The sequence below is a fragment of the Toxotes jaculatrix genome, chromosome 9, assembly GCF_017976425.1.
Source record: "Toxotes jaculatrix isolate fToxJac2 chromosome 9, fToxJac2.pri, whole genome shotgun sequence".
In the NCBI taxonomy this organism is placed as follows: Eukaryota; Metazoa; Chordata; class Actinopteri; family Toxotidae; genus Toxotes; species Toxotes jaculatrix.
The window spans coordinates 10,938,892-10,961,441 of NC_054402.1; the positions used below are offsets into that span (position 1 = coordinate 10,938,892).

At 42.0% G+C, this 22,550-nt stretch overlaps 1 protein-coding gene across 2 annotated transcripts in view; it reads right to left on the bottom strand.

Moving 5' to 3' along the window:
- ppp1r37 (protein phosphatase 1, regulatory subunit 37) overlaps positions 1-22,550 on the bottom strand; it is a 35,980-nt gene that overhangs the window by 849 nt on the left and 12,581 nt on the right. Inside the window, exons 2-12 of one of the 2 annotated variants that reach the window (XM_041045850.1) lie at positions 16,241-16,338; positions 10,905-10,950; positions 10,672-10,772; positions 8,324-8,443; positions 6,482-6,632; positions 6,145-6,300; positions 5,189-5,301; positions 3,674-3,815; positions 3,420-3,586; positions 551-2,327; positions 326-411 (exon numbers count right to left, since the gene is read on the bottom strand). In XM_041045850.1, coding sequence (XP_040901784.1) covers positions 335-411; positions 551-2,327; positions 3,420-3,586; positions 3,674-3,815; positions 5,189-5,301; positions 6,145-6,300; positions 6,482-6,632; positions 8,324-8,443; positions 10,672-10,772; positions 10,905-10,950; positions 16,241-16,338 — 2,948 coding nt within the window. In that variant the 3' untranslated portion in view covers positions 326-334. Of the gene's footprint in view, positions 1-325; positions 412-550; positions 2,328-3,374; positions 3,587-3,673; positions 3,816-5,188; positions 5,302-6,144; positions 6,301-6,481; positions 6,633-8,323; positions 8,444-10,671; positions 10,773-10,904; positions 10,951-16,240; positions 16,339-22,550 lie in introns of both variants that reach the window. The other variant, XM_041045849.1, reaches the window with a different exon arrangement.

Sequence of the window (22,550 nt, forward strand, 5' to 3'; positions counted from 1 at the left end):
ACAACCCACATATATGCGCTAGTTTTGGTGTCAAATGAGTGTTTGTGGAAAAATCTGTCAAAGCCAATTTGGGTGATGTTTTAATTTTAGCAGACAGATTAAACACAGCTCTCCACATTTATAAATTCTCCATCTTCTTGAAAGTTAAACCATTTTTGTTCAATCAGCCTGTGCACACTGTGGTGTCTGGCACCATTACAGCACATTTGCAGCATTGAAGACATCAAATTGCCGTTTTGGTTATGTAAATACATGCTAAACTCAATTTCATTCCCAGCCTTTGAACATGAACCTGTGGTAAAGATACACATAAACAAATGTTTACCTCACAACCTCATGGTGCATCTCTTCCTGTATCCAAACTGGCTTCTAGCAGCAGCTCCTCTAGGTCCTGTCCACAGCTGACACTCACTACACAAGTGACACACAACACACGTTATCAAACAGGCTTTTTACACCCAAAAATAACTGTAAGTGACTTTATTTATCAAACCCCCACCCCACCCCCCAAAAACCTAAAACAAACAAACCAATGATTACAGCAACTCACCGTGCTCCATCACACAGCTGCCAGGTTTGGGGCTTTCAGCATCGAGAAGATGGAGGGAAAACTCAGGCTTCAGACCGTTTGGTAGAGCTGAACTGACCACCCCTCCCTCCAGAGCCTCGGCGAAACTCTCGACCTCGTCTGCAGAGCTCTCATCGGGTGAATCCTCCACCTTGACTGGGGAGACAGACCCAGTCGTGACAGAATTGGGACTCTCTGAGGCTTCTTCTGCTCCAGGATTTGTCTCCTGTGCTCCACTCTGAAAGAAAGATGGTGCCTGTTGAGCGGTGTGGACAGAGAGAACAGACTCTACTCTCTGTTCATCTGCCTCTGTTTGCTGCTTTGGACATGATTCCTCCTGGTTTGGATGACTGTCTTCTTTCTCTGTTAAACTGGGGTTTTTGATTTCTGACAAGGTAGCTGGTGCTTCTGGCATCTCCTCTTGTGGGAGTGCCTCTTCTTTGTCTTCTTCCTCTGTTTGGTTCGGAGACTGGGTCTCCTCTGATGCAGATGCTAGCTCATTCTGTAGCTGTTCAAGTGCAGATGATAACTGTTTCTGTTGTGCGTCTTCTGCAGGGACATTAGCCTGGGTTTCACTCAGTTCATCTAACTGTTTACACTCCTCTTCCGTGTTATCAGGGGACATCACCTCTCTGTCTTCTGTTGGACGTTTCTCCTCCTCTTCTCCATCCTTCTGTCCTTCTACACAAGTGGGCTCAGGTTGGGGGCTTTTAGTGCTCTCTGTTACCTCCTCAGTGAGCTGAAAAGCTACAGCCTGCACCGGTGAGGGATCTGAAGGCAGGGATGGTGCTTGCAGATTTGGACCTGTCACTTCTGTGTCTAAAGTACTAGCTGGTACGTCCTCTGTGGGCTGACTTGTAGACGGTGGCTCTAGTGAGTGGGTCTGTGTAGTATTTAGTGTGGACTCTGAGTGTGCTACAGGACTCTGCTCTATCAGTTTACAGTCTGCTGACGGAGCAGGTGAGCTCTCCTTCATGTCCTCCTGTGATTGTGTAGGTGTTTGAGATGCAGGCGGTGGCGGTGTCTGCTGTGTCACTGGCTGTGTGTTTGCCTCTACAGGATTCTTTGAGACCTCTTTAGTTTGGCTGGGAGCTGCCGGCGCACTCTGGAGTTGTAGCTGCTCTGGGGGGCTCTCTACCCGGGTTACCATGAAGATCTTATGACCCCTCCCCGGGCTTGAGACCGATATACAGCGACCTGGAGAAGGAGGGTTGCCTGGAGGAACTGCAGATTCTGTGACAGTGAGACCAGAAATGACACTTGGCCCTCCAGTAGGTGAAGCGGATGAGGACGAGGACGTACGTGAGGCACTGAGGGGGGGCTGTGCAGCCCCTGTCTGGATTTGATGAGCAGTCTGGTTTAAGCGAGCGGAGGAGTTTGACGTGGAGGTGGACTTTGTTACCACCTCCTCTTCCTCCTCATCCTCAGTGTCTGAGTCCGACTCTAAGTTCACCTGAGAAGCGTTGGTCTCAGAGCTCGCTCCTGACTGGCTGCTTGTCTGTTCTTCATTTCCTGTTGTTCCATCCTCTTCCTCCTCTTCTCCCCCTTTCCCCTCTCCGTCACTTCTCTCCTCTGATGCTGGTTCTTCTTCCCCCTCTTCTTCTCTGGTTCCATCCTCTGTGGCGATTTCAGCCATGGACGCAGATTGCCTCATCTTCTGCTCGGTTTCCTCCTTCTCTTTAGCCGTGATGAAGTTCCTCTTGCAGCCGTTCTGGATCTCAGCCAGCAGGGCGCGCTGGGTCTCAATGAAGCTCTTCACCTGAGAGACAAAGAAGACGTCTCACTCATGCAACATAAACCACTAGAATATCAGAATAAACACAACTAAGTCAAAGCAATTCCCATTCTGAGCCACTATCTTCTTTGAGTGTGATGTTTTGGTAAATAAACCACAATAAAATTAAACCACAATTTTCTTTAGAAAGAAATTTGGGGGTTAAGGAGAACTTTGTTGTCACTTCCCATCTCTGTATCACGCTATTTCCTGTCATTTCTCCACTGTCAGCAATCAAATAAAAGCATAAAATGCCCCAAACAAATATAAAAAAAAAAGGCTAAGGATGGGCGTCTTCTGTATGACATTTACTGTCAACAAATTGAAATGAAAAGACGGAAACCAAAGTTCTTCTCTCCGCAGCTCTCAGCACCAAGCACCAATCTAAAATCAAAGTCTAAAATCAATCTACATACTTTGAAAAAACAAAACAAAAAACAAACAAACAGTTGAACACTATTGCTTTTATCAAATGTTATCCAAACAGGAGTAAATACTGCTTTTGTTGGGGATTAACCAGAACACCAAAACGGATTTGGTGCTCTGGTGTGTATTTACAGCAGCAGGACAGTGTATGTGGGATTGTCTCAAAATAAACTACAATGCCTCTGTTCATCACAGTGATGGAACACGTCACCCTGCGCCACAGGATGACTCACTGATTTGCTCCTAATAGTTTTTGTACGACAACTGAGCTCTATGGAAAAGAGGAATGAGCTATAGTAGGTTTCAGACACACACACACAGCACTTGTTGGTAGGATGAGTTCATTGTAGGTTTTGGCCTTTTCATGGGATTTGTTGATGATAAGAAAAATATTTCCTGACTAAGCCCAACATTCCACATCTGCGTGGAAAGGTCAGTTTGACATATATTTCACCCACAAGGGATGGTCCGGGTCTGCTCAGACTGCACACATGCAGCCTGGGATACAAACATATGTCAACATGTCCGCCTACACAGACATCCAGTGGAGGATAAACAGAAACGTGTTCTCTTCCACGCTTGTTTAGACTATGTCTAACTCTTTACCTCCTCTCCTCTGTCCCCTTCCCCATTCCTTATCCCTTTGCTCACAGTTTCTTTCTTGGGCTCCCGGTCGAGATCGAGACGCAGCAGAGACTGATTGACTTTAAGGGCGAGCGACAGGGCCATCAGTCCACCTGTCTTGATCTCGTTCTCTCGAAGATCCAGACGCAGCAATCTGGGGCTCTCAGCGATGAATTCAGCCACAGCCACCGCTCCTATAGCAAAGATGACAGGTAGAAACGGGAGTCACAAAATGCAAAAATCCTCCACAAAACCAGATGCACAAAGGCATTAGATCCCACCTTCACAGGACAGTTTGGTGGAAGCAAGGCCCAGTCTGAGCACAGAGCGGTTGGCAATCAGTCCGTCTTTCAGCTTATGGACACCTTCGTTACCCACCGAGTTATGGCCAAGGTTCAGAGTCTCCAAACTCTGGGTGCATGGCTGAGAGAAACAACAGAAGAGAATGAAAAAAAAATTTAATTTCTCCAGTAATAGTGCAGATTATTGAATAGGTTTTTACACCTGGAACAACCTCTGTCATGTAATGATTAACGGAGATATTGCTGATATTAGAGTAAATGTAACGTGTCAAAATGTGTAACTACACATTGTTATTATAAAAATACTGATATAGCCACTTTAAAGATAATTTTTGTTTGAGAAAAGTAATAGAATTAAAACAAAATACACAACTAACACCTGGCAGTATTCAAACTTCACTGTAACACTGCTCATGTTAAACAAAAGGGAGTTTTGTAGCCTTTACACTGGGTCAACAAAATAAATGTCATTTCTAAAGATAGTAGAGAAAGAAGAAGAAGCAAGAAACATGCTGCAGTTGCTGCACCACAGTCATTCAATACTATTATTTATACCATGTTTGTAAAATTTCCTGTGGTTCTATTAATACAAAAAACTGCAACAAAACCTTTAAACGGGAGAAGTTTTATCTTACTCTGATGAGCAAGAGACTGTAATGACTCAGCAGTGTCTAAATGTAAACACTGTCGTACTAAAAAATGCCCCACAAGGAAAACAGAGTGGAAGAGATAATGGCGCTATCACTCAACAACAGGAATGCCGGCGATGACTTTAGCAATGGGTAATCTAAAACAGACTGCTGTGAGATCAAACCAAGCTGAATTGTGGGAAACGGTGTGGAACTAGCAAGAGTGAGAAGTGACTTCAGAAAATGTCTGGTGAATGAATGAGATGCCTACTTGGACATGCGCAGACAAGTCCGACGTCCTAGCACCTATTTACACAGCGCATTGATGTCTCAGCTACACACCTGTCTCTCTTAAGTTTACACAAACAAATGAGGTTGCAGTTTCTCTAGTAAAATGCAAATACGAGTCATCCAATCTAACTCTGTAAAAATAAATACTAAGGTCTTAATCTTATTTGTTTTAAAGATCCTATAGGTATAGCTGCAGGTGCGTATCCATGCATGTATCCCGGTGGTCGGGGACTACCTGTCATTCTTCCGGCAAAATGGACTTTTTCGTGGGTAAACTCTATCCATTAAACAAACACCACACATACCTGGTGTAGACGAGACTGAGCAACAATTACAATGAGCACGTGGAAATAAGCTGTGGCCTAGCTGCTGAACATGAGCAGATACGAGAAGGGAGGTATAACAAACAGCAGAGATCTGTTATGATCACTTCTCTGATACAGTAATGAGGAGAAGATTGAATTCTGCCTGTTCCAGCTACTTGACACACAAGCCAGTGTTTTCCTCTTAAAACCCTCTGATAAGTGTTTGTGCACAGACTTGCTTTATTGTGCGTGTGTGTGTATGTGTGTACCAGTGCAGCAGCGAGGTAGCCCATGCCATTGTGTGTGAGCTGGTTGTTCCATAGCACCAAAGTGACAAGGCCTTTCCTCTGTTCTTTTAGTCCTTCACACACGTAGGCCAGACCTGTGACAACAGACATCTGTATTTAACATATTAAAATTAAAAAATATATATATATTATGAACTAAAATAAAACATTATTTTAGTTCATAATAATGCACATTACTTTTAATGTATTTGATCTTGTGTTGTAACTTGAGCATCTGTTAGCCAAGTATAGATGGTAAAATATGTAGTGGTGGGAAGCACAGCAAAAAACTTATTGTTTATCTGTTATTTTTATGCAGACCTACCAACAGGGATAATTGAGAGTGTCACAAATAAATAGCAATGATATCAATTTAATAATCTGTTATGAAACAAAACAATAACAAACAAAAAGAGCAAAGTGTAAATACTTTTATTAACTTCTGCTTGTTTCACAGCCTGGATATCAATCTTTTTTTTTCAATTTAACTAAAACCAAATCATTAAATTAATAAGACTGTGATGGACATTAAAAAAAGCAATGTCGCAACAAGCTCTGACTTGTAACTGGTAGATACTCACAAGGTACGTTGTGAAAATATAAGATTGGGTCCCAGTTGCTTTCCTGGTTTGTACTATGTAGCATGCCACAGTATTTTGTGTGTGTACACATGTCTATATACAGACAACTTAATGAGTATTTAATTTGCACAATATGTACATTATATTCTATTCTTTGCTTTATTGTGCTGTATTACTTTTGCTGCAATGACCTAATTTCCCCACAGAGATCAGTAAACTCTCATCTTATCTGAGTTTTTGAAAAGGTGTTGACGTGTGGACAGAATAAACACGAAACAATCCCACCTTGAGAAAACATACACATTTATAAAACAATAATGCTACTGTATGTGTTTGTGCTATATCACTGCTGTGTACCAGAGTCTAGGATGTGGTTGTTACGCAGGTCCAGGATCTGGATGTTGTAGTTGAACTTCAGCAAGTTGCCAAGCTGGGCTGAGTCCTGCAGGCCATTGAGCTTGTTGTCTGCAAGGTACAACTCCCGCAGGTTCATATTCATCTTCAGGGCCGTAGCTGACCACAAAAAAGAGATAAATAAAGGTGAGGGAGGATAAACAAAAATGTCAGGAACAGATGTCTAAATTGAGGGATCAGGATTCTCTGACACTAAAGACAGGGCTCAAGAGAGAAAACCCCTCCTCCTCCCCTTGTTCATCCTTCTCCCATCACCTCCCTGGCACTTTGCCTGTCTTACCCAGTAACATGAGCGGCCTTCCAGACAGGCCAGCGTTCTCCAGGTGGAGGACTGCCAGGCTGCCACTGATCCTGAGTGCCCGTGCTACAAAAGGGGCCGAGTGGTCCAGCAGAGGAGTGTTACGTGCATCGAGATACTGCAGAGAACTCGTCTGAGGGGAAAAAAAAAGAGATACAATTAATTTAGTTTGCACAGTTAAAAGTGCATGCGCCCAGATCAGAAATAATGCCTTCATTACAGTGATGAAAACAATCTTTAGGTGGTTAAGTGCAATATAATAACACCACTGTAGAAGCCGGTCAGTTATGTAGGTTAAATGTGGCTCTTGAGGTAAGATAACATTTTCCACCTCTGCATCCTCTACTCTCTAGTCAAATGCCTTTATCCTAATCCAGTAACCTCTTATTATCCGTCATTACAGCTGCTGTAGTAAACTGATGACAACGCCAGCTAAGAGCTTCATCACACTCGATAAATAAAACATTATCCTCAAATGACAAAGATGTTGTGAATGCGCAATGAAGCCCAGATAAAGGCAGTGGTGTATTGTTTTTCCATTTGTTTAATCCAAGACCTCACCTGAGGGATTCAAGGACACACAGCTGTCAAAGCATTGGTGCGTCAAGATCTACTGGGCTTTCCTGAAACGAGTGACGACTTTTTATCAACAAGCTACGGCACAAACAGTCCACAAGCTGGAATTCACCCGTGTGTGGTCTCTCCAGGCAGTTTTGCATTGATCATCAGACACTCAATGCCTGACGACAAGGGGATGCCGTTCAGTACAAACACCACATCAGTTGAAAAATTAGCTTCTCACACGGTTGTGTAACTGTGATTGTAGTTGAACTATGGTGCTCATAACATTTTTGTACACACAGATATATTATCATTAGTTACAGTAATTAAGAATTTGTTGCTTTCCCCTCTAGGATGGTGAGTAATGAACCGAATCTTAAAAAAACAAATAAGTAGGCCATAATATTAATAATTAAGACAAACAGATTAGTGTGCACTGCAGCACAATGCCAAGACAAATTGCAGCACAGTGAACTTCAGCCAAGCCAAAATACCCACAAACTCCACAATCTAGTAACCTAATGTACAAATGAAACTGAATTATTTTTCATTAAGTTTTAGTTTACTCCATTAGGCTCAGGATATGTTTTTTGCTTGTATCATATGTATCATTCTCTAATACCTTAAAATACTATATAGTGTAAAATGATACAAAAAACTGTATGAAATAAGTTTACCCGTCCTGTTCCTCTGGCGTGCAATCAGTGCAAAAACAGTTCTTTCATGTTTGTTTGACGAAAGAAAACACTTCAAATTAACCAGCAGCTGTTCATATGCATGCGTTTCTCACATATTCAGCTTGAAAGGCGACATATTAATGTGTTTGTCTGGCCACCCATTAATATTCTTAAGAGTAATAAGCGATGATTGACGTCAAAGTGCACTGTAAAGGGCAAGAGCATGACTTTGGAAGGGCAAGCAAGCAAAGGACAAACTCTTATGTTTGAGTGCTGACAGAATACAGCAGGGACGCACAAGACAAACTTGGCCAGTGATTAAAAAACAAAAAAAACAAACAAACAAAAGTGGAAAGGCTGGTCTTCTCCCCTCTGCACAGAGCGACAATTACAAAAGCAGAGGAAAATACTTGACTTTGAAGTCAGTAGCATTTGAGACCAAACATACTCTTTTCTGGCCAAACAAAATAAGATAAGAATAAATATTACATAAAGTTTGGTCTTGAGGCTAATCAAATCCTTTCTTATTTTCACCCTGCCCTTTTCCTCTGCAGATGATGCACTATAGGGGAGGATGAACTCTCACCTTTCTCATCATGTGAGCTGCGGCCTGCCATCCCCGTGTGCCAATGTGCTTGTTGAAGGAGATGTTCAGATGTGTGGCTGACTCATAATATTCGATCATATCAAACAGAGCTGATGCACCCTGAAAAGCAAAACGAGAGACGGAAAAAGGGAGACAAGATAAATATATCTTATGACATTTCAGATTAAAATACAAGTACATTTAAGCAAACCTCACAGTCGGTCACAGTGTCAAACCCCTGAAAGAGATGTTACAAGATACAGTCTGGAGCAGTTGCTGTTGCCACGGCAACAGTCCCTCAGGAATCCTGAATCAGGATAGGTGAGACCTGCTGAGGTGTTTCGATGAGGGCCTCAGTTAAGGGGTGCGGGTGGGGGGCCTGAAACATGACAAGGGACCTACACACTGATCTCTCGCCAAACATTTTGGAATGAGTGGTTTAATCTTAAACGTTTTGTATTTTATAAGCTCATCATATGTTTTTATGTAAAACATCAATTTGCAAAGAAACTAGAGACTATAGCTGTCAAATAAATGCAGTATAGTATTTCCCTCTGTAATGTAGAGGAATAGAAGTAGCCAACTGTCATTATACATGAATCTGCTGATTATGATTTGAATGAACTGATTAATAGTCTTCCAGCAGTACAAACAGTACAAACCCCAGCAGTACAAACCGCCAAAATATTCCTTTATAACAATATAAAATAGAAGTAAAGCCTCATTTGAAAATATTTGGCATTTCCTCTTGAAAAATGACGAAAAAAAAGTTAACCAGCAGGGCACAAAACTCTGTTTAGTCAGGAGCAGACACAGGACTGAAGTGAAATGTCAGGTGATGCAGGATAAGGTCGGAGTGCACTCGTGATCAGAGTGTTTTAATCTCATTTTGGTTTCGGTGGTGCTGTGGGGTTTCATGTCTTTCACCTATCACTGATTTTCTGCATTTTTTTCTATTACATGCCATAGCATAACAAATATTAGAATGTTCAAACAGAACAATTAGCTACTAGGTCATTAGCTCTCATACGTGGATTCTGTGTCTCTTGTATGTTTCACTCAGCAACAATTAAAAGCAAATTTAAACACCAACAAAATCATCAGCCAGTGATGGATTTGCTCCTGTGAAGCAGATTAAAATGGGAGTATGGGTGTATGAGTTTATCCTCTACCGAGGCTGATGAGCTGTAACAAACTCAGACAGGCTGCTGCAAAGCGTCTCCATAACCTTTTCCCCCTGGTGTGTGTGTGTGTGTACTGGGAGACATTACTGAGTATACAAAAGTGTGTTTATCTACAGGGTGGGGGAAGATGAGTCACACTCAGTCCAATAAAAGCCAGCCTGCGTTAGCGCTCCCCATGCCTGCTCCTCCCCACGCTTCTTCATCTTTCCAAAACTATTTTTTCTCCTTTCATCTTCCCATATCAATCCCAACAAGACACCACTACCGCAGATATGGGGCTCTGCCAAATCAAGCCATCTACTGTATATATCTCACTCACACCCACTTCAAATGTGAACCCGTCCTCTCACGTCCCCATTTAATTCCTTTTCTATCCCGCCTTCCTCTCATTCTCGCCTCGACCAGCAAGACTTCCTCAATATTTTCTCCTTTCAGAGTGTCATTTTGTCTGAGGCCAAGGCGAGACACTTGTCTCGGGCCGAGATGCTGCTCTCTGGTGATTCAGTCACTGACTCATTCAGCTACTTCATTCACATTTCCGGGGAAATGTTCCCTGTTGGGTGAAAGAAGGCGCATATGAAGCTCTGGTGTAGCTGTGTGTGTATTTTCTACAACAAATATCTGTGAAAAAAAGTACATGTAAGCGAGCAGTTACATTCATTGTCCATGAGTCCATGTCCAGACAGGAATAAAATAATGAGTCGGAACTGAAGTGACCCTTCCTAACCTAAAGAAATGCATCCTGTGTCACTCCAGCTAAAAGCAGGAGACTTGTGACTGTGTGTGATACAGTACTTTACAGTATATTTGGAGCTCTGTGTGACAGGAAGTGGTCAGGGCCTGTGTCCCTCTGCACCACACCGCAGCGCTGTCTCTATCTGTGCGTGTCTGCAGCCCAAAAGTCCCTAATGGTGTTTACCCAAATGGACATCTGGAGTAATCAAAAAAACCCAGGGCAAACACTCCACATCCTGCCAGTGCAGTAAGAGTGAAAAAGAGGATCAGAGTGACACTGAATGAAGAACACAATAGTGACAGAGGGAGAAAGATGTGAGACAGTGAGACAGGCATGAATGAAGAAAAGACAGAGGGATGCATGCTGCACTGTGAGAAATGAAGGGAAGGATCGAGACAGATTTTTTTTGTCAAGTGAGATCTTCTTACGTCTTCATCCAGGTTGGTCTGCTCCAGGTCAATCACTTTAAACTGGACCCTCTTCAAAATCTCTTCAAGAGACTCACATGCTTTGTAGTCCAGCTTCTCACCTAAAGACACAAACACACGGTCAATAAATCACGATATCTTTTTTTACTTATTTGGGAGATTTGTGAAATCCCCACCACAACTTCCATTTATAGCGCTGGCTGTGACTGTCAGACAGTTGTTTCAGTGCTTACCTTTTAGATCTAAGCATTCATTTCGCTGTGTCAGGTCTTTCAGTTCCTACAGAAACAAAAAGAAGCAACATCAGTAAAAGCTTGTGAACTTTTGTGTTTCCCCATGGAAACATGAGTTGAAACTTTCACATCACACAGGAGCCAATTTGATAGACTGATCAGAACTGGAGACAAATAGAGATCTTGTGCAAACTGAGACAAACCTTTGGTACAAAGAAAAGGATCTGCAGGACACATTTGCTCATCTCAGTCCTTGGTGTATTTTTGCTACATAACCGTTGCCTTTGAGTATCATTGGTAAGTTCTGAATGTGAAGTCCCAGTGAAAGATGAAGAGGGGCTCTGCAATTAATAATGCTGGTTTTTCAGTATGGGTGGGGCAACTTGGTGAAAAACCCACTGCATTTACTATAGCTGCATCAAAAACTCTTAATATGAAGCAGAACAGTTGGAGATATTTGGTTTGCACCAGTAGTAACTTAGCTCAGCTCTGATCCGGCTGTCAATACAGCTGATATCTGTCAGTGAACCTAGACTCGCAGCCACAGAGATTCAAAGTTATAAAAGTACTGAGTGATGAACACAAAGACTTTTAAAAAGCAGTGATTCCTTTCCAGTTTAATGGGAGACGCAGCCTGTTTGAGAATGGAGAAAGACCCTGTGTTGGCTGCATGACGCAGTGGTGTCTTGACCGGTCAAATGTTGAGCCCATTTTATGTGCCAGCTGAACATGTACTGCTGTCAGCGTGTGTTCAACCTGACCATGTCATCCATCCTGTGATACAGCCTGACGACACATGATCACAGATCAAGAGGTGGAAAGTTATTTAACCTCTTGCCCTGGTAAAACACGCAACCACCAACAGAAACCCTTACAAACATACAGAGCGCTGCCATCAAAACTATGTACCAGCAAATCCCTCTCTCTAGTTGGCTGCCCGACCCATTCAGCATGAACTCCATAACCTCTGCCCTCCTGCCACCACCTCTCTGTGTGGCTGAACATACGGATGTTAGTTTCGTTGTACTGAGGGCTCACCTTCTGCATGACTCAATAGGTGCCAAGATGATATTACGTGATAAATGCCACATCTAAAAAGCAATTTTGTCAAAATAAAAACAGCAGGAAACATTATGACTCTAAATAATGTACAGCAGGAGGTAACTGTGAAACTGGCTGAGTCATTCATTGCAGTTGGGATTTCAATTTCAGTTAAATTTCAACAGTATTTTCTCAGTATGTTTTGTGAAATTTGGTTTAATCCAAAAACTGGATGTTCTTCAGCATCCAGATGGTTTTGACTGCACAAACACAAGCAGACACACATTTTGGGCAATTAAACAGCACGTCAATCCTCACCTACAATTAACTTGGGCACCTGTCAGTGAGAATGACTGTATCAGTGTAAATACCTCTCTGACGGAGCTGCCAGAACCCAAAATAGTCCATGACGCACAGTGAGCCTCTGCATGAGTGTGTGTGTGTGTGTGTGTGTGTATTTGCTGTGGGTGGACAACACTGAGCTACTGACACAATTTCTGATCTTCTTCATTAAATGCTGAGGTGACTGTATATATTTGTACAAATCTGAACCAAAGAGTCTTATCTTATATTCTAATGATATTCTGCAAACCCAATTTCCTATTTGCTACTAATCAATGATATTTGAGTTTGATATTTGAGCACAAAGAAAACAATACTTAGAGCCTGCTACTGCTCTGGAGAGAAAGGATACTGTTAATATAAGACAATACTTTTTTTTCTGGAAATTAGGTTTGAAAAAGTCAATCACAATCTTAATAAAAATGCCTACATAACATTTCCAGAGTTTATGGAAATCACTTCAATAAACAGCTGAGTGGTCCTGAAGGGATTATGATGCAAATCAATTGTGTCCTCCAAATCTGTTGAAAAAAGACAGCTATTTCTCTTTGGTGAGGCCTTTGAATGACCTCCCTGATAGGCAGTTTAATATATTTCTGTTTTCACATCACAACTGCAGGATCACACCACATGTTGATATATACTGCCTGTGGAATATGAGCTGCCACCAGCCTTTAAGGGGAGCATGTGTCTGCATATTCACAGAAAGCAAGCGTGCACCCTAGTTGCGTGCGGCACGTTGCATAATAGGTAAACCGCTTGTCCCCAGAGGAATTGCAGCAGCAGAAATGTGACACAAGGCTACCAAGTGTCCGGGTCTTACGACTCCGGTGGGAGTAACTGCGGAGCAGACATTCAACATGCAGCCGCTAAATAGTGACCCTTATAATCACACAGACACACACAAACAACTGGCCAGAAATGTACATAATCTGTAGGGCCCCTGGCAAGACGCCACGTGTACAGTGCAGTTGGACTTAATAAAGAAAGCATTTAGAGTGAAAGAGGAAAAAACAGTAAATGGCTGAGCTCCTCTTGCTAACCCCCCCCTCACTGGTCAGCCATTTGGTCTGACTGGCTTGTTTATTTGGCTGGTTACTGCAAGGATGACTAAGCAGAAATGAGAGGGGGACGTAGTGGACCAAAAGACTACAGTAGAAGGGACGGATGGAGAGAAGCCAGACATGAGCAACCATGTGCAATAACAGGAAAAAAAAGAAAATGAGGGAGGGAAGGAGGGGAGAAGGTGGGACAACTCTGTGAGTCAACTCCGTGACGATTTAGAGTCACAGGTCAGTCAACTCCCAGTGGAAATGTACCCAGACCATAGGACTAAATGAAGCCCACAGCAGCAGCTTAGCACAGTGATGTGCATTTCCACAAGTAGCTGAGATATTAGCACAACTTCTCTCTATCAGCTGACCGGGCGTGTGGGGATTTCTTTGCAGGGTCTCTCAAATCACAAATGTGTTTCCAGCTGGGGCTCACTTTCCTTCAACATCATCCCTCACACATGGAGACACACCTGCAGGTACAAATGTGCAAATTTCCAGCAGAGAGGCCCAGTTACGGTTTCATGAGCGTGTGCAGCAGCGACTATGAACAAACAAGAGAAAGTGCTAATGTGTCCCTGCTGCAAAGGCTAGTTCTGCCAACTCCTCCGTCCTGTCAGTATGACTAGAGGGGATTTGGTTTGGAGACAAATACAAGCTGAGAGACGGGCACCCACATGTCTGCAAACACACAGTTCTAAAGTGTCAGGGTTATCAGATCCAACAATAAAATTTCCATTGATGGCAGGGGCCTTTATTTACCTACACAAAAGAGAGCTCCAAGTCTTTTCTAAAGACAGGCTTTTACTTTTACAGGCCTATTATTTCTTTTTACACACTCACATGAAACATACTGCTTTAATATGTATTGTCATATTGCCAAAAAACAAACAAAAACCCCCTGCCAATTATATGGTCTGTGGTCAGTGATAATTACATGGTCAGTTTTATTGTCTAGAGGCGGACCAAACATGACTTGTCTCCCTCAGCCCACAAAGAAACAAGAAACCAGAAACCTGCTCCCATTGCTTCACAAGAACTCTGGAAACAGGCCTCTTTAGTCAGCTGCATCTGCTCTACAAGTACCATCCTCCAGTGTCAGGTTTCTAGCCCCATTAAGACGAGGTGACAAGTGAACATTAATTTATGCCTTTTTGAGAAGGACGATAAAAAAGGCTCTTTCTGTTTTCTCTGCCCATTCATTCATATTTCGTCTCCCTTCAGTGCTCTGTCTCAACAAACACGTCTCACATTCAGTGGAAACAACACCCACACAAGGAAACATTTGAACACGTTAACAATGGCAATACAGATCAAGCATGTGCACCAATGGACATACAAAGGCACGAGGTTGGCAGAAATATAAAAACAAACAGCCCTGAGGCTTCCCCCACTGAATCTGAAGAACTGAACTGCTTATACAGATGGATTATGGGACACATGACTGTGCTGGCTAACCCACAAGAGAGGGGAGGAAAAAAAAAAAAAAGGACATGAAACACCCGCCAGCCTGTTGGGAGTCACAACCACCCTTTCTGAAAAAGTTAAAAGGCCCGCCTCTACTGGATACTACATCCAGAGTCATGCTATGGTGAATCATGTCGTGCCCTCAAACCACATTAACAGGCTTCTGAAGTATTTTCGTCACCAGAAGAAAAGGTTTAGGATGTAAGTCTTGGAACTAAATTTTGTTTAACCTCACGGACAGGAACCTTTCACAATTACAAAGGACGTTTGGGTGGCGCTACCGGGACTTCCCAAGTGTTCACAGGCTACTTGTCCAGCTCTTGACTGCACAGTGCAGACCAGATCTGCCACAACTGAACAAATTTCTATTGTTGTATATGTTGTATAGCTTTATGATATATACAGTGTATAGTTATTTTTATCCCCGTGATTTTGAACTTGCACAGAATTTTATTCTGATGTATATTTCAATCATTTGTGAAAGTATCTATCTATCCATCCATCCATCCATCCACCCACCCACCTAAATCAGTCTTTGAAGGGCCACTCTCGTTTATGCCATGGGCACATTTGACAGTCGATTGCAAACTCCATCTTTTGGTGCTCATATAATACATATTCTTTAATAACTATTTAGACATGTTTTTAAGGCTAAAGCAGTGATTATTTTGATTACCAATTAATCTGCAGATAATTTTCTAGATTAACTGATTCATTGATTTGTTGATAAAATGTCTACAGCCCAAGAGTTCAAATTGCTTTTTTGTCTGACAATCAGTCCAAAACCCAAACATAAAAGACTGAGGAAATTCTAAAAGTACTAACATTTGGGGAACTATAATATCTATTATGAGTATTTACTGACAATACTGTGCAGTATTCTACAGGAGGCGTAAGAGCAAACAACTCACACATCTTTACAAAAATAACAGTTTTATCAAATATTCCAACAACGCAATTAGATTTTGCCTTTTTGGGTGGCAATCTGGTCAGGGATCACTTTCTTCTGAGCGCACTTGTGGTTTGCTGTGGTGTCTGGGGTATCCTAATTAATCTTTTGCCAGGAAAAAGCAGCTGTGGGCAGCTTCACAACAGCAGTGTCTGTAGTGACAAGGTCTGCAGTAAAGGGGGACTGGTCACATCAAATTAAGATGGCAAAAGAGGAAAAAAAGCAGTTCAGCAGGCTCAGGTCATGATGGCTTTCCACTCTGCCAAGAGGGGATTATGATGTTCCACAAGAGGTGGCAAATAACATAATTTTAAGTTGAAATGGGTCTTCTCGCTCGACACCTTTTCTCTGACATTGTTCTCATCATTTCAGGATTTCAAATCAAGTAACAAAACTGTCAAAACTACGCAAAAGAGAAAAACAGGACAAAAACTAAGTTGTTAGAATTGAGCTGGCTGTGTTGTTTGTGTTAAGTTGGTCCTTACCTGTATCTGTTTGAGCACTTTAGGTATAGGTTTGCAGTTGAGTTTCTGACAGGCCTGTTTGTAGGAAGAGAGGATCTCCTCCACCGTCACATTCTGAGCTGCAAAACACAGAAGATTAAAAAGGTTAGGATTGCTTTTATTGCTTTGTTTCTTTGGGCACATCTGTCACTATCTGGGATGTAAACAAACACACACAAAAAAAGAATCACACCGAGTGAAATAATGACACCAAGTATGTCCCAATCATGTTTTCTTCTGCATCCTTTAATATCGTCTCATATTTGTTCTCTCTGTTTATTATATTTGCATTCATTTTTATTTCTACACAATACCGCTGCAAAGCACACACTTACATGAATTAAAGCTGGTAATCCAATTTTATTATGTGCTAGAGTTTAAGTGCATGACATCTTTCCTTTGATTGTTTCCAGTAATATTTTATATAATATATCAGGAAGGTTTAGATGGGATTTAGACAGGTTCTCTTCATCTCCAATAACACTGAAGTTCAAAAGTACCACTTTAAAGGTGTGTGTACTTGTATGAGCCTAAAATACAAGCAAAGTCCTTTTAATTGAAAGTGGCTGTGGTCACATCACTTGCTGGTGTAAGTTATCATATACTTAGGTTGACCGAGGAATATTTATCTTGTGAGCTCTGCAGTTCACTTGCAGGTCACTTGCTTATGAAGCTGTGGTGCCAGGGACATTAGTGCAGCAAAGTGCAACGGTGGTTCTGACAGCCACCATTTGCAAAGCAAACAGATATAACATCAGAAATGGTTCAGGCTTTACAGAGATGAACCTTTGAAACATGGCTGAATTTGCCCTGATGCTGACCCTACAGTTCGGCTCAGTAAATTATCAGCATAATAAAGTTTAGGACTGGAACACTTGGAAAACTGTCTCTTTTTCTGTGACCTGTTTGTGTTTCTGCCTTGGGGAGCACTCTTCTGACAGAGAGGATCAGAAATTGTAACCCCTTTAAGGGCTCCCCTACTTAAGTCTGCAAAAAGAAGGTATTGTTCTTGGTGTGTGTGTGTGTGGGTCAGCCGCTGCTGCCATCCCAGACTGTTGCGGGGGCTAACTCCAGTCAGGTGACTGGGCAACATTCAAACCCAGTGTTCTGGCTGAGAGACTCTGCTAAGAGATGAAGTGAGGCACTCGAGCAGAGAAAGACAGAGAAAAATAATGAAAGAAACACAGAAGAAAAAAAATAGTGCATGTGTGCAGGAGTCCAGAAAAGTCAGGACATGAAATTACATTTACGGAAATAAGATAATATGCACTGTATTTGCATTTGGTACTTCTTTTAGACCCTACGCATAGGTACGTATGTACATAGACGGATAAATACATTCAGAGTGAGCAGAGTATGTATGCAGCTACAGACAGAGTCCAACCCATACATCTGCTGTGCTAACAGTACTGTACTAACACATGGGGCTGGTGTAAGTGTGTCTGACTTTGCGCTGCAGTCAGCATTTTAATTTCTCTTGCCAAGGTGAGAATTTGTCCGATTTACTTTTCTGTCAGCTCCATCTTATCTTATGAGTATTGCTGTGGAGGTAAGAATCTGTACTGCACTGGTTTTGAGATGCCTTTTCTAAAGTAGCTGTGTGATAACTTGCCAATAATGCTGTAGTGTAGCAGTACCAGCAGCATGGTGATTTGTATGGTTGAATCCACATGTTTATACGTTTGTACAAGCACAGGTCAGAATGAATAACCTGCTGGTGGGACAAAGAGGCAGTTCAAAACAGGCATGAGCAGACCTGCAAGTCTGACCGACCGTGTAATTCTCCATTTCAATGACACTCACTGACGTCAGACTAGGGCGGAAAATTACTACTAGAGACCAATACTGCATTGAGTCTGAAGTAATTATGTGTGGTGTGAGTGTGTTTGTGTTTGTGTGAAACTAAGTGAAAGAGCGAGTCAGTGATAACAGCCACAACACATCTTTCACTTGCTGTCAGACCCAGAACAAACAGCCACCGGAACAGAAACCTGTCTGGTCTTTGATACTGCTTCACATCCCTGTGGTGCACACACACAAAGTTGCTCACTGCTAATGCACATCCAATCCAGACTAAAGCTAAGTATTCACAAAAGCAGAAGTCTGCCTAAATGTACTCTGCTGTGTGTTCACATCATTTTGTTTTATAAATCTCAGTCTTTGGCAAGCTGTGCACAAGCACATTTAAAAGGCAATACACAAAGCTCATACAGTTAGCCATAAATGGTCACACACTCAACATTAATCAACAGTTTAGATATAAATACCTCGGACTGCTCCACCAGCCTTTTATTTTAAAGAAACTAATAGAAAAGAAGAAGAAAAATTCCACTCATTGTGAGACTGAGATGTTTGTTGGTCGAACAGACAGAGGGAAAGTGCTGAATCGCTTCAGGTGATAATAAAAGAAGCAAGGGGACACGTAATCATTAAGTGAACATATATATTTAACCATTTTCTAATAATTTCATCTGCCTCGGGTCAATATTTCTCCCAGTTATGAATGCCCATTTTCCCTTTGTGCTGTAATATTCATTGCTGCTGCTAACTTTGTGCTACCTCTGTGAAGTGCTTCTTCCTGCCCTTTTCCTGCCTGTTCATGCTACCTCACCCTCACCGACTTCTACCCCCTACTGTGCAGGGGCCGCAACCCATATGAATCACTGGTGCAACAGCAAGGATAAAAAACCTTCGTCTAGCTAGGACACGGCCAAGCCAGTGGTTTTGCTCCTGGGAATCGAACCCTGGGTATTTGCAGTGGTGTATGAGAGCTTCACTCCTGTCCAGCCCATGTGCCTAACAAATTTCCTCACTCTAATTACTGCTGTACAACGTAGCCAGCAACCACATGCGGCACAACACTGCTGTTAAAAACAGAACAGATTCCATGTTTGTACGACGATAGTCTTTCATTACCTTCAAGTCTTCACGTGTGTCACACTAATATTCCACCCATATCTACATACCCCTGCTAGGTTATGAAGAGGACTGTATGCCAAGGACTAAGCTGTCCATATAAGAAGGATTCCTTGCATTAAATGCACAAAATAACGCTGCAATTCTATGATAATACCTTAAGTCACAACGAACTAAACTTCACTTGAATATCAGATTCCTCCAGGATTTTACTGACACCTCCAGGTACCCAGAATACTTTGGGTCAGACAAAACCAGACATTAAATGACACAACCTTGTGCTCTGGGGTATTACAATTGGGGATTTTTCAGTGTTCTCTGATGTTTTATAGACCAAATGATTAATTGATTAATAAGTAATAAAAAATAATTGTTTGTTGCAGCCCTGGAATACACAGAGACAAAAAAAATTTAGGTGTAGAAATACAGGCGCAGCAACACATTATGATCAAGGCCTCTACAGAGTCTTTGGTCAAGCAAAGAGGTTACAGTCACATAACATATATCAAGTTTTTTTAGCCAAAAACTGTGAAGGCTTTCTTTTGGAGAGTATCTCTCTTCTTTAGTATTCTTTAAAGTTTTATCTTTATCTCTTTTGATCTGTATCCCAGAGCAGAAGCAATTCCTTTAATTAACAAAGCATGCTAATAACTTGCTGTGGTGGTTTCAAGGTGAGGATCTCCATCGTCTGAATTCTTTGTCATCTAATGCTGTTAAATAATTACTACTTAGCCATTCTTATGCAGTACATTTTGGCAGGGTGCTTTTTTTATTTGACCCAATTACTCCTTATTTACATTTGTGCTTTATCTACAGAAAATATCTGGACACAGCTTTGTGGATTTAACCTAAATGCCTCTGCTTCCTGGTATGTGAGAGTGCAATCTTGTAAAACTGTACAGTACAGTGTGTGCGTTCCAGTGAACACCGTGTCCTTGGAAAAGTGTTATTGTGCACAGTGGCTGTGGAGCAAGTGTGTGTGTAAACATTTCCTGAGGGAAGGTGGGGTTTGGGGGGGTATGAGTGGGGGGGTTGGGGAGGGTCCCATGCTTACTGCACAGTATTTTCACGCATAGCTCATTAATTACAGAAGGACAAAGGGAGGTGAGCGAGCTGGAGATGGAATAAAACAAGAGAATGAGTCAATTTTTTAACGAAAAATAATCAATCACAACAGTATTCAAAAGCAAAGAAAGAAGTGCATGGAAGCTTAGGCTGAACACCTCAGCAAAAAATATGACTGAAAGTAGGGAGTGGTGAAAAGGAGGTAGATAAAAAAGAAAGGAAACGAGTAACAGAGCCACTTAGGAGTCAAATGCTCGGTGTTAAATAGAAGTCAGAGATGTGAGCTTCGGGGCTGCAGGATCATTAAGAGCTGAGCTACAGCTGTTGCCTGCATTTCTGCTTGCTCTGTCTTTGTTTTATTGCACTCCCTCCAGTGCTGCTGGTACATGTATGGAGGGAGTGGTGAAGAGGAGGTACGCAGAAGGGGGAGAGAGGGAGGGGAAGCACACTGCTCCAAACAACATCTTTGAAATCCAGGTTGCGAAGAAGTAGAGAGCTGATAATATGCACAGTCAAAAAAAAAAAAAAAAGATTTACAACAACTGTGCAAAAAAACACATCTCTTCCTCTGGGAGGCAAGACATTCAGCCCAGGGTGGTCAGAGTTAAGCTGCAACTCCTCAGCACATGTCACGCTCAATAACGTGGCAAATATTATTTCATAAAGTTAAGCTGTCAGGCTATACATTTCCTTTGTTGCACTGCACCATCCTAAATTTGCCCAGGCCATCCCTTCAATAGACGAAACTAGCTCTTCATGTTGTACTGAAGAAGAAAAAGCAAAAAGGGCAGGACCACTGCTTTAAAAACACCCTTGATTGGGAGAGTGTGGAGAGACAAGGAAAGGAACTTGTCCATCTCTGCTCTGACTCAGTGAATCTGCTTAATGACACAAACAAGCAGCACAACTCTTTTCCCCTTGTTGTTATTATTGGACACAATCCACTGTGCAACAACACACACTAAATCACTTGATGATGCCATCGCTGATCTTGCAAACAAAAAAAAAAAGAGAAAATGAAGCAGTGGAATGCTACAACAGCCTCCAGGTTGCTCAGATCAACAGAGGTAAATTAAACACTGGACTTTATGGTTAATGATGATGAGCTTAGTTTAGCCTTTGGTGGTTGTCAATAGGAAATCAATGCAATCAAATTTAGATGGTCTCAGTGTGACAACAGATCTGGAAATCAATTCAGCATAATCCAGTTTACTGGGGTATGCTCATCTGACAGTCTAGTGCAGAGTCAATATATCCAAATGTATGACAAACCCAGGTTTACCTTTACTAATTTCTTTGCTAAACTGTCAGTTTGAGCTCTACCCTAACAAGGTCTGGCTTTGTTGCATCTGTGTTACAGCACACAGCCAGTTGGATTGCTATCTTGGGGCAAGGAAAAACTGCAGGCATCGAGGGAAGCATACCTGCCATAAATTATAAATCAATTACTTAAGCTGAACAACTGGCAGAGCTGCAACAAGTACAGGCACATACGTTCAGAGCAGGGAGATGTACTTACAGTATGTCAAAGCTTTCTAAAGAAAGCATTTTTTTGCAGTTAGGTTACAGCTTGTCTAGAGGCTATAAAGCACAGGGTGAGGTCACGGTTTTCAGTGAAAAATTAACACGTCATTTTACTAGAACAATGGCAGGCGGATTTCAGCGCAGTAACTTTAAATGGCACACCTGAGGTTACAATCAGCATGGGGGAATTTGAGCTATAATTGTGCTAAAAAAACAATTACTTTCAACAATGTTAGCTAAACGCTGCCAGTTCCTCATGTCAACTCATCAAAACAATGTAGCATTGTCGTTTATTATTGATCTTCAATTAATGTGGCCTAAGGAGCTTCTTACCATGTAAGTATGACCACTCTTCTAAAAATGATGTCTCATTATTAAATACAGCTGCTAAAAATACCAGTCCTCTCCTTCGAAGCTGCACAACATCATAACATTGTTGAAGTCAAAGCCTCTACCACCGCCCACGAAAGGTCAGAACAGATCAACCCAGAGCGCCCACAGTGTGAGCGTGGGCTTTAGTACTAGACTTACTTTGTGATAGTCTTACTGGGACAGATGAGTGGACTGGTATCAATGCTCACCAAACCATTACCATCTCCATGATAGACTATTATGTGAGACATAAAGGCAGGAATTGTTTCCACTTTTTCAGAGCAGCTACCTATGTAATGTGAAGTGAGAGGCTCTTTGCTGCATGATAAAGCACAAGAGCTTGTTGGCGTAAGTGATTAATAAACATGCATGTAAGGGATGCAATTAAAAACATGGAGTGGAAGCAGGACTGTGA